The sequence below is a fragment of the Mercenaria mercenaria genome, chromosome 15 (assembly GCF_021730395.1).
Source record: "Mercenaria mercenaria strain notata chromosome 15, MADL_Memer_1, whole genome shotgun sequence".
NCBI lineage: Eukaryota > Metazoa > Mollusca > Bivalvia > Venerida > Veneridae > Mercenaria > Mercenaria mercenaria.
Genome location: NC_069375.1, coordinates 9,312,124 through 9,324,648, shown reverse-complemented (window position 1 = coordinate 9,324,648; position 12,525 = coordinate 9,312,124). Strand labels below are relative to the sequence as shown.

Below are 12,525 nucleotides of genomic sequence, written 5' to 3'. Positions count from 1 at the left end.
CATATTTTAACTGTGTCCGAAATGATTTCTTTATCCATTGAAACAATAATGATCTCAACTATGAATCAAATAAAATCATTAAAAGGGAGACAACTGACGAAACAAGTCTAGTCCATGTACATAGTACTTTTCTTAAACATCCCATAACATTGTGTGCAATTTCCATTCATTCTTTACGTTAGTTTAGGAATTATGCCCTTGAGAAGAACATTTAATACAGGGGGATAACTCAAAAAGGAATAAATAAAAGTAGAGTTATGGTTCTTACACAAGGCACATCACCATGTCATGCTGATTATTGGTGCAAAGATTTTCTTAAATTCATCCATGAATGACAAAAAAAATACAGACAGTATAGGATATCCAGATGAACATTCAATAAAGGGAGATAATTCAGTACATAGATAATTCAAAAAGTAAGGCGGGCAGAGTTATGGTTTTTGCATGCCAAACTGTTAATGTTCCCTCTTTTCTAAATCCACTCATGAATGACAAATTTACAGACCAGACACTAAATGATAATGAACGAACGAACGAACCACCGGACGCTGCAATTTACTAATTGCCGACCCCAAACTGAGGGGGTGGCTAAACATATACTACCACGCACAGACTTTACATTGTTTCTTACTTAACAGAATTTATTTACAGGTGCTCAAGTTTGAGACATAAAATATTATATATAAACGCAGCCGCAATAGATGTCTCAAACTCAATTAAATGCATCTCTTCAATTCCGAAAAAGGTCTTTTAACAGGGAATGTGTTTTGTTGAGAACTGATAAAATCTGTTTTGAACATATCACAGCTCTAGGTACTATTAACAATGATACGTATCTGTAGTTCTACAGTTATTTCCTTTTACCTACTTTACAACATTTTCCGGGAACGTCTTTACATTTTTCAAAAAAGAATAAACTTACAAATTTGATTTACCTTTACACTACATTCTAGATTATAACTGCTGTTCTTGTTTCTTTTCGGGGGTGTTTTAATAGGAGAGAAAACGTGTTTTAACAGGGAGATTCTCGTGTTCACATGCTGTTAAGGTTTCGATGGAGGCCTTGAGAAACAAAATTCAAACAACACCAAATCATAGAAAGAAAGAGTTGTTTGACATGAAAATTGAACAGCATGTAAAACATGTATATTACTTTACGAAACAAGTGTCAGTATACTGATATAAACATTGAATTCCGGAAAAGGGCTGCCTAAAGGGGCTCCACTTCCGGACAGCTAAACGCCTTTAAAAACTCACCATTTTCAAAGAACTGTTACACATGTTTGTTTTGATGCATTTGCAATAGCGTGCGAGTGGTGAAATTTCACGTAACAAGGTGGAACATAGTTTTCAGCAATTGTTTATCTTTTTTTCTTTACAAATGGCATTCATTTTCAAAGGGAGACAACTTTTTCTCAAAGATTACTTAAAATAATCGGAAAAAGTTGTTTCCCTTTGAAAATAAATGCCATTTGTACTTAAAATAATCGGGAACAGTTGTCTCCCTTTGAAAATGGATGCCATTTGTAATGAAATAAAGATGAACAATTGCTGAAAACTGTGTTCCACCTTGTTATGCGAAATTTCATCACTTGCACGCTAATGCAAATGCATCAAAACGAACATGTGTAACTGTTCTTTGAAAATGGTGAGTTTTTAAAAGGCGTTTAACTGTCCGGAAGTGGATCCCCTTTAGGCAGCCCTTTTCCGGAATTCAATGTTTATATCAGTATACTGACACTTGTTTCGTAAAGTAATATACATGTTTTACATGCTGTTCAATTTTCATGTCAAACAACTCTTTCTTTCTATGATTTGGTGTTGTTTGATTTTTGTTTCTCAAGGCCTCCATCGAAACCTTAAAACACCTTATATATAAGCACATCCTGGGGCAAAGCGTAAACGTATTACAGTCCCAAAACGGATAATTCAAAAGGAAATGAATCAACGTGAAAAATAACGCAGACGTTGCCGCGCATTTCATGGAAATTTAATGACGTTGAGGGGCAATATATTAATTTATTGCTTTTTACGCCTTTTTTTTTTTGCTAGAATAGCCAACCAATATCTCGGGATTCTGCAATGCTAAAACACGAAAAACATGCGTTATCCCTACATTGCATTCGGGAAGGAAAACCGTAATACAATTTAATGTATGCCACGTTTCTGTTTGTACAGTCTTCTGAGACAATCTCAGAGCATGTTTATGTCATAGGGTGAGAAAAATGTGCAGCCAGACCGGGACTCGAACCCGGGACCTCGGAATACCGTTCCGATGCTTTACCGACTTAGCTACCCGGCATCCTACACATTTTCTCCCCGTTTTAATATTCAAGTTCTATACCGTTACACATTTCCCCACCATTTTGAAATTCGTCCTCGAATTTCAGCGGGTACTTTATATATAAGCAATTACAGGCGTCGGAGACTAACCAGTGTAATGCCGTCACGGTCCCATGTTGGGCGCCAAATGTCACGGGGGACTTTTATGTTATATGGGTTCTGTATGAGGAAGTCTGGAAATATATATATATAATATATTTATTGCAATACAATGCCTATCTAGCATCTACAAGATAATGGCGGACAACAATAACAAAATCCACGTAAAACATTACATACGATTTCTCATTAAAAGCATAATACAATTGCAGTATAAAACAATGTATGACTTAACTAAGACATTACATATATAGTGTGTATTACATATTATATGAACGTACCTGGAAATATATATATGTAATATATTTATTGCAATACAATGCCTATCCAGCATCTACAAGATAATGGCGGACAACAATAACAAAGGGGTTCACGGGAAGGGTTATCTAATTTACTATGGTACGGCATCCGTCAGTAAAGTATTGTATTGGAATGTATAGGTCGTAGAGGAGAATGCATATTAAAATATTGGAATATCATATATAATTTACACTGATGCTATAGACCTTTGACAATTCTTATTTTATGACCTATGACATTATTCCCTCCTTTGTGAAAATGTCGTCCTCGACATTGTATTTCAAAATTCAATACGGCACGTCCTGCAAAAGAACATAATTAATTATAATACAATTTCACGTTAAATGAAATCTGATCTGCATATCATATAAGTCCTAAATATAAACATTAGGACAAAATTTTACTGTTTACTGTAAAATCCAAACAATGATATGAAAATTAAAAAATTATTTATAACAGCAGAATTCATACTTGATTAAGTATGAATTGATGAAATTGTACAAATGGTATGGAATGGAATGGAATGGAATGGAATGGAATGAAATGAAATGGAATGGAATGGAATGGAGTCAATGAATGAATGAGTATATGCAAATAAACTAATGTATCTGACTGCGTATGTAGCATGAACTAAAAACTATTTCCATTACTGCGATAGAAGTATCTTATATAAAGTTACTTGTATACTGGTATATTAGCATGTTATTTCCAAAAACATTTATAACAGTCAAGTCGCATCCAAACGATAAACATACATAATATTGTTGTAGGTAGATTGAATAATATCAGATTGTTAAAAACACTGAACAAAATGTCTTTTTGTTAAAAACACAATAGATGATTGTACATTTACAACTGTCTCTACATATCATTTAAATGTTAGAAACCGTGCATTTCTACCTGTTTAGTTTCCTCCAGTCGTCTCTTGAATATCGTTCCGGTTTTCGACGAGTACGTTTCGGCCTACGAATAGAACTTTCATCACGGCTGCTGTCAAGGTCCCGCTGAACGGTTAAAGATACATGGCTTTCTTCTCCATGATCTGAGTCGTGAGAAAGATCAACATCATGGAAAGCCGATCCTTCTAAGTGTTCCGGATCCTCATCTGATGATGGTTCAAACACTGAGGAATCAGGTAGGTATTCTGAAGGTTCAAACGGAACTGGTAAAGACATGAAGGGAAGCAACATGTTTCTATGAAGAAGCTTCACCTTTGCTCTAGGTACACCTTTTGCTTCCACTTCAAAAACAGGGACGTCAGGATTTGGTTGGGACTTAACCAGGTAAGTATTTTCTTCCCATATGTCTGAAGGCTTATGTTTCTCTTGGAAACCAACTTTTTTAACCAACACTCTGTCACCAGGAAGAATTTTGTTGTGACGAACATTTTTGTCGTAATGTTGTTTGTAACGGCGGCTATTTTTCTTTGTTTCTTGTTCGGCTTTTTGATAAGCAAACTTGAGACGAGGTCGTAGTTTATCTGTCAAGACTTCTCGATCCTCCGTCCATAGGAAGACCAAGGAAGGCATCAATGGCTAGACGAGGATGCCTGCCGAACATCAAATAGTATGGTGAACATTTTGTGGTATTGTGTATTGCAGCCATGCGTCATTGTGGAGACTTGATCTTTCCAGTTCTGTTTCTTATGCTCAGGCAATGTTCCTAACATGCTGAGTAGTGTTTTATTGTATCTTTCGGTAGTTCCGTTACTCATCGGGTGGTATGGAGTCGTTCTGCTTTTCTTTATTCCTGTTAGTTTACATAATTTAGAGATGATCTTTGACTCGAAGTTCTGACCTCTGTCACTATGGAGGCGGGCTGGGAATCCAAAGTGAATGAAGAAATTTTCATAGAGTACTTTGGCTGTTGTCGTTGCCTTTTGGTTTCTTGTTGGAATTGCCTGAGCGTATTTAGTAAAGTGATCTGTTATCACCAAAATATTATATTCTCATAGCCACCTTTTGATTTTTCTAGGGAGAGATAATCTATGCACACTAGTTCCATGGGACTTGAAGATGTGATTGGAACCATTTCTGCGGCTTTGGTAGGTAAAGTCTTTCTCCTTATACATCGCCCACAACGCTGTATACTGTTCCTTGTGTATTTATCCATGCCTGGCCAAAAGAATCGCTGTTTTATCAAGGATAAAGTGCGGTCACGACCTTGATGGCCTAGATCGTCATGGTAAGCCTGGAAGATGATATGGCGTATTAGTTCAGGTACAATACCATCTTTCACGAAAAGTTTGTGACGCATGGGGTAATATCTTCTCAGCTTTATTTTGTCTGCATATTGAGACTTGTCGCTTTGACAGTATTTAATGGCCGATAACAAATCATCCTCTTTTGATTGAGCTTTGATCCAATCTTGTTGTGTCAAAGCAGTACATCCCAAAAATGCAGGAAGAATATCTTCACATTGGGATACTTCAATTCTATTTAATGAAGATGGATTTGCGACCACTAAACTGTAAACGACTGGGGATTCGTCAGTAGATGTTTCGATAGCTGATGAAACTGCTTTGAGGATGTCAGAAATACAAGAACCTGTTCATCTCCTTCGTTGTACATGTATTTCCGTGATAGGCCATCGGCATCAGCATTTAGTTTTCCGCTTCTGTAATGAATTTGGCATTTATATTTGCTAATTCTGCCATCCATCTATGTCCGGTGGCATCAAGTTTAGCACTGGAGAAGACATACACCAACGGGTTATTGTGGGTTAATACGTCGAATGTAGTGCCATATAAATAGTCATGGAATTTGCCCACAACTGCCCATTTAAGTGCCAAATATTACGCGATCGTATCCATCTTGCTCTTGGTAAAGGACTGCTCCAAGACCAGTTCCAGAAGCGTCCGTATGAAGCTTGAACGGCTTACTGTAGTCAGCATATGCTAGTACAGGTGGATTTGTTAATGCGTCAATAAGATTGTCGAATGCTTGTTGTTGTGTTGGTTCCAAAACAAACGACCTTTTCTTCGCTTTAAGGCTCTTTGTCTGTTTCTTGATCTTTTTGGTGGTAGAAGATCCGACTAGAAGATCGTTAAGAGGTCTTGCTTTGCTAGCATAGTTCTTGATTAAGCGTCGATAACAGCCAGTGAAAACAGGGAAGGCTCTAACCTCTTTGACTGATGATGGTATTGGCCACGACTTGACAGCAGTTATCTTTTCAGGATCAGTCTCAATTCCGTTTTCAGACACAACATGACCTAAATATGTTACTTTTGACTGAAAGAATTCACATTTTGATGCCTTTAACTGCAGGTTGTGTCCTTCTAGACGTGTGAAAACAGCATCAAGGCGTCTGAGATGTTCTTCGAAAGTTTTTGAAAATATTATGACGTCATCCAGACATATTAAGCAGTCTCGAAGATTCATTTCACCCATGCAACGTTCCATCAAACGCTGGAAAGTCGCTGGTGCGTTGCAGAGTCCAAACGGCATCCGGTTGAATTCGTAAAAGCCAAGTGTACCAACTTGAAATGCAGTTTTGTGTCTGTCCTTTTTACTTATTTCTATCTGCCAGTATCCGCTTCTAAGATCCAATTTTGTGAAATATTTTGCGCCAGACACTAGATGGAATGTGTCTTCAACGCGAGGAATGCCATGAGCATCTTTAATTGTCAAACTATTGAGCTCCCGGTAATCTAGGCAGAAGCGAATTGTGCCGTCTTTCTTGCGGACTACAACTATATTTGATGAATATGGACTTTCACTATTTCGGATGGCTCCAGCTTCGAGCATTTCTTTCAAATTTTCTCGGACTTCTTGAAACAAAGACGGTGGTATGCGACGATGGGGTTCTTTAAATGGTTTTTCCGTTTCAAGTTTGACTTCATGTTTTGACAGATTACAGGAGCCTAAATCAGTGACGCATTTCGAGAAATTATGATTCCATTTACTTAAAAATGTATTGACTTCTTTAATCTGATCTTCTGATAATTTTGATTCCTCTAACTTTATTCCATCTACTTGTTTAACATGTTTCTTATTTTCTTTTTCAGATGTTGCTTGCTGGTGGACTTGAGCCTTTGACGGATGACTGATGGGAGCTGATTTGAGGACATCAACTTCGTGTAGTTCACAGATATTAGCTTTCTCAGGAATGGTTATAACTTTTGCTGACATATTAAATATTTTCACAGGAACCCTTGATGTTTTTCCTTGTTCGTTCAGCTTGACGACTCTGGGGCATACATTGACTTTACTAGAATATCCATTGTCTGATGGTTCAGTAACAACTGCTTCACATGATCTCATATTTCTCACAAAACCTGACACTACAGTCGATTCATATGGTTGTAAAGTGACTGATTTTGTACTTTTCGCAATACCTGCTCTAGTTGTACAAATTGAAATAAATGCATTGCTTCTGGTATATCACTTTCATCTTTTAGCTCTAATCTTGCTTGTCTAATAACATTTGTGCCAATCACTAATGGAACTTTTCTGTTGTAACCAGTCATAGACACTACTAAAGCGGGAACAGAAAATGCAGTGTCTGTTAGGCATGGTATTTTAACATCTATCTCAACATATCCTCTGTATGGAAGTTTTTCTCCGCTAGCACTGGTTATTTCTAAATCAAAGTCTTGTTATGGACGTAGTTGAGGTACAGGGTCTAAGGACTTGTAAAAATCTACTGCTATTGAACCAGTATCTAAAAGTCCAACTGTTCTATTTCCTTCAACTTCAATTTCGTTTTCATTACAAGATCCTACTATTCTTTCATACAATTCATTCCTAGGGCTTTGTTCATGGAAGTCTCTGGTCTGCCCTGCGACAGAGACATCTACCCGTTTAGAGGTTTCTCCTTCTTGTCGGTCTCTTTGTCTTTCTTATCAGACTTTTCCGATTTCTGTTCAGACTTCTCTTTCGGGGTTCTTTCATTTTCTGGTTGAAGTTTGTTTCTATTTCTATTTTGATGCGATGGACTTCGATATCCTCTACCTCTGTACCGTGCACTTTAACCAGCATTTCCTCTGAATCTGGCTCTACCTCTTGACTGCGAGTCACCACTATTGTATCTTTTCTCCTCTAAATTCTGACATCTTTTCAACTCCTTTACCTCCTCTTCCAATGCTTTCATTTTTTCCAGTATCATGTCTAATTTCGAGTCTGTTTCTGAAGTCCTTATCGGTTGGTGTATTTTCGGTTGCGTTGTTTTATCTTCTGTTGTTTCACTTGGACTTACATCTTTCCTATTTTCTTTCCCTGTATCTATTTCTACTTCCTCCAATCTTGCCTTTTTCCTTAATTTCTCGAAAGAATCGCAAGACTCATAAGTCACTCTTGTCGCATTCTTCAGTCTTTCTGAAAAAAAAAAACCCTCTCCAAAATCTCTCTTTTAGTTTGCCATCTTTTCTAGATTCATCGACTTCTCCTTTATCAACGGCTTGATAGAAAAGTGTTTCGATTCTGATTCCCCAATCTGTACAAGTCTCATTTGATGAATGTTTTGCTGAATAGAAATCATGAATAAGAGAATCTCCACTTTTACATTTCCGTATACGGATTCTATTTTCTTTCTATTTATATCTTTCTCTCTTATTTTGAGTCTTTCAATACGAGCCATAATTTCTCTTTCTTCTTGTCTCTGTTTCTCTCTTTTCTTCTCCTGTTCTGTCTTTTCTCTTTCTTTCTTTTCTTTATAGTTCTTTAATACTTGTCGTATTTTCTCTTCCCTTTCCGTCTTTTCCTTTAATAACTTTCTATCTCTTTCTAATGTTTCTTCCCTTAACTGTCTATCTATTTCGTCTTTTTGTCTCTGTAACTCCTCTAATCTATCAGGTTCTGTTTTTACTTTAACATTTTGTCTTGTCCGACTGTTCTGTTTCTCTGACATGTCTCTATCTATATCGTTAACATTTCTAAGAACACTTTTATCTGCTCTTTGTTTATGTGCGTTATGACTTGATGGCTGTGAAGGTCCTTTGGTACTTATACCAATCTTTGTTTCTGTCTGAAACCTTTCAACATGTCCTCTACCTTTATTCTCCTGTCTATTATTTACTTCCTCTAATTCTTTTCCTAACTCTTTCCATCTCTCCAACAATTCAGCCTGTGTGTAATTCACTTTTGTTGCTTTCGAGTATTGATCTATTTCAACATCTTGTTTCTTTGCGGACATTTCTATCGCTATTTCTTCTTCTAGATTTGCAATATCTTCTTCCATTCTACTCCTCTGTTGGTTTCTACTGTATCCTGTCTGTACATTATCGTTTACCATATCTCTATCTATTACAGGATTTTCTGGTTTCTGAGTTATTCTATGACTTATGGCGTTTGATACAGTTTCATCCGGCACTTGATCTTTTTCAACATATTTATTTGTTTCAGCTTCAGTATTCTGATAATGGATTTGTTCAGGGTATACTTTGAAAGAATCTCCAATTTCATTGGTAGATATTTCTTTGTGTACAGTAAAGTCTCTTGAATCAGTATGTTCATCTTTATCATTTACAAAACCATCCTCATGTCTGAAGGACTGTAACATTATATCAAGCCTTTCAATTTCGCCTGATAAATTTATTTCTTTTTCTGGGTTTTCTACACCTGAAAGACTGTTCGCAATACTTGCTTCTTCGTGTGTTGAACTACAAAGTGCTTCTCCCTCTTCAAAATCTAACTCATCTACAGCTGCTAATTCATCCAGAGGTAAACCGTGTTCGCTTAAATAGTCATAAATACTTTCTTCTTCATTTGGGTTCATATCCTCTTTATCTTCTCTGTCAACTCGCAAGTCTCTTCTTTGTTGCATTATCAATTCTCTTTGCATTTGAAGGTTTTTCAAACTCTCTTGTTTAAGCATTTTCTCCCTTTCCTTTACTTCTTCCTCCTTATTAATGGCTTCTTCTAGAAGTGCTTGTTTCCTTCTCCTTTCTAACATAAGTCTGTGTAATTCATACGGTGAAATATATTCAGCCATCTCTTATATATTCTAAGTTCACAACAACCTTTCACAATGTCACTTTAAATTTCACCAAACTAACCGATCACTATACTGTTATACACGTTTTCTTTATAACGCTTGTTTGTGTTCACTTTAGTTGCGACTGATTATGCAAAATATCACATCACATTCACTGTACTTTTATCACTTCACACAATATTCCGATTCCTGATATCGAAAGCAATGTTCTAAATTACTTATCTTCTTATAAGATATTTTTCTCTGAATTCAATCAAAAAATAATATCTTCAGAAAATAATAAACCTGTCTTGTACGAAAACTCCGTGTTCAAAATACCGCTGTGATCACATATTTGTACGCGCCGGTAATGAATTTATTTCCATTCAATATAATTAAATTATATCGTATGATACTACTTTATTGCTTGAGATAATACCTTGACACACACACAAAAATAAATATTAAAAAATATTGACACAGAAAAACATTTTCAAGGCCCGAGCTGGAATCGAACCAACACCTACTGTACCTCAAATCTGTTCTCAACTTTTCTAGACAACGCTCTAACCGACTGCGCTACGGGGGCTAATGGATTATACACCATTAACTATAGGATTTATCGATAATATTGGAAAGGTAATATTTTGAAAGGCAGGTGTAAGACGTTTAATTGTGCAAGTGTACCTTTGCAAAGATTTATCAGCCGCCAACAAAAACTATAACACTTAGCAGATATTCTAACTAAATTTTAACTATAAACATCAAATGCTATACTATAGTGTTTATTCACACAGTCACGTGAGGGTAGAACCACCTGTCAAATTTGACAGCCTAGTGTCAAAATCAAGTACGTTTGTAAAATTATAAAATCTCAACTAATACTTCTTACCAGTTACATGTATATCCATCAATATGTAATCCATAAAAATATTTCTAATCCAGATTTATACACTAAACACTAAATTCAAAAGTTTCAAATTTATTGTTTATGTCACACCTGTCAAAGTATCAAACTTTGAAAATCACAATGTCTCCATGGCACGAATCCATTCTATATCCGTTGACGACGACTGTTAGGGCTCCAACGACGATAAAGGCCTTCATGTACGACGACGGAACGACATAATGCTGCAGCTGTTTACTTCTTAGTTTGGGTACCCAAAGATTCCAATCCGTATGCACGAGTCAATGTTTACAAAAATAGGGAATTCCTATTATCCGTATATAACTATCCAATGGCCTGGTCGGTATATGGTTGTGACGTCATTAGTCTATATATTATCTGGGGAAATCCAGGTAAACACAGGTGTAGGGGAAAACCCAAATCTAACCTATCCTTTTCCAAGTCTTGAATAGTCCATAATTTTGATAAGTCATAGTATCGTAGACTCTGCTCATACTCCTTTCTTGAGCGCAAAATGTCACGGGGGTTACAGAAGATGGTGAGGGTTATTTTTAAAATTTTCGACAATTTTCAGAATGAAAATTTTTCAACGAATCAGGCATTTGGTAAATTTGATTCAATAAGATTTTAGTAATGCATATATTTATGTAATATGCATTATGATTATGGATGTTCTGTCGGTAACTTTTTTGTGCTAAACAAAGCGAAACTACTGCTCGCAAAGTTCTTATTCTCAGACATATATAGAGATTCAACTGTCGTCGTCGAATGCTCCTTTAAGTCGTTACATAGTTAAAAGATAAATAAATGGACGAGTTGTTATAATGCTAAAACGTGTATCTATATCAAAAGTGACACATACATTGTCACATACATGGTTATTTTCTACTGTATTCGAAAATAAATTACTAAAGTGATTATACCATTTGTCCAATGATATAATATTCTCTAATTTAGGGTTATTTAATACCCGTTTGATTTCACTCCAGAATTTTCTGGAGTTATTAACAGAGGACTCGACTTTATTTAAGTGTTTTCTGTCGAACAACATTCGTTTATGTCTACACACATTTTTATATCTACATTTACTGTGGCCACAATATAATAACTCGTGGCCACGACTTAGATCAGCCAATCAAAAAAACGACCGTTTTATCTTTGCCGCTAGGGACGGAGTGCGAAATGGACGCGCACGAAAGTGTCCAAGTCTCTGCAAACGGTTAGACAGGAATGGATAGATAGATGGATCGAGGGATGGACGGACGGACGGTGTACTACTTTAGGTTAGTGGGCCAAAAGCCAAAGAGTCATTTCTTAAGGGGCCTACGATGGCCCCGAATAATATGCTCAGCAACCAAAATGGCCCCTTGGGGACCCCCCCCCCCCCCCCCCACACACACACACACACACAACCCTTCTCCTCCCAGTTCCGGACACATTGTCTTAAAAACAACTTTTTTACCTCCCCTGAGGCCCTTTGATTCATTTACAGCAAAGAAAATGAGGCCATGGCCCCTTATTGTAGAATGGCCCTCTAGTCACATGTGGGGTTCTAAAATGGCTCGCAAACCCAGTTTAGAGGCGCTAATTATCGTGTTTGTGCTCCGCGCCCCCGCTAAATAGCCATTTTTTGCCACACGACCCCGCCGAGCGAAAACACTAGAATTAACGGGCGAAAACTCGCTATTTAGCGGGGCCCGGAGTGAAAACACGGTGATTAGCGGGGTCGCGAGGCGAAATTTAGTAGCTGGAATGTTGGGGGTGCAGTGCGAAACTCGACGTTTAAGCAGTGCTGATTATCGTGTTTTCGTCCCGCGGCCCCGACATATCAGTTACTAAATCTCGCCCCGCGACCCCGCTAATTATCGTGTTTTCGCTCTGAGCCACCCCTAAACAGAGTGTTTTCGCCCCGCGACCTCGCCATTTTAACTTGTTAACTCTTGTGTTTTCGCTCGGCAGGGTCG

General features: G+C 37.2%; 1 protein-coding gene across 1 annotated transcript; it reads right to left on the bottom strand.

Annotated features, from left to right (window-relative positions):
* Positions 1 to 8,091: 8,091 nt before the first annotated feature.
* On the bottom strand, positions 8,092 to 11,389 carry LOC128548901 (trichohyalin-like). The gene has a single exon (XM_053524520.1). It carries the CDS (start codon positions 9,670 to 9,672, stop codon positions 8,092 to 8,094), a length of 1,581 nt encoding a protein of 526 aa, XP_053380495.1. The 5' UTR covers positions 9,673 to 11,389.
* Positions 11,390 to 12,525: the final 1,136 nt, after the last annotated feature.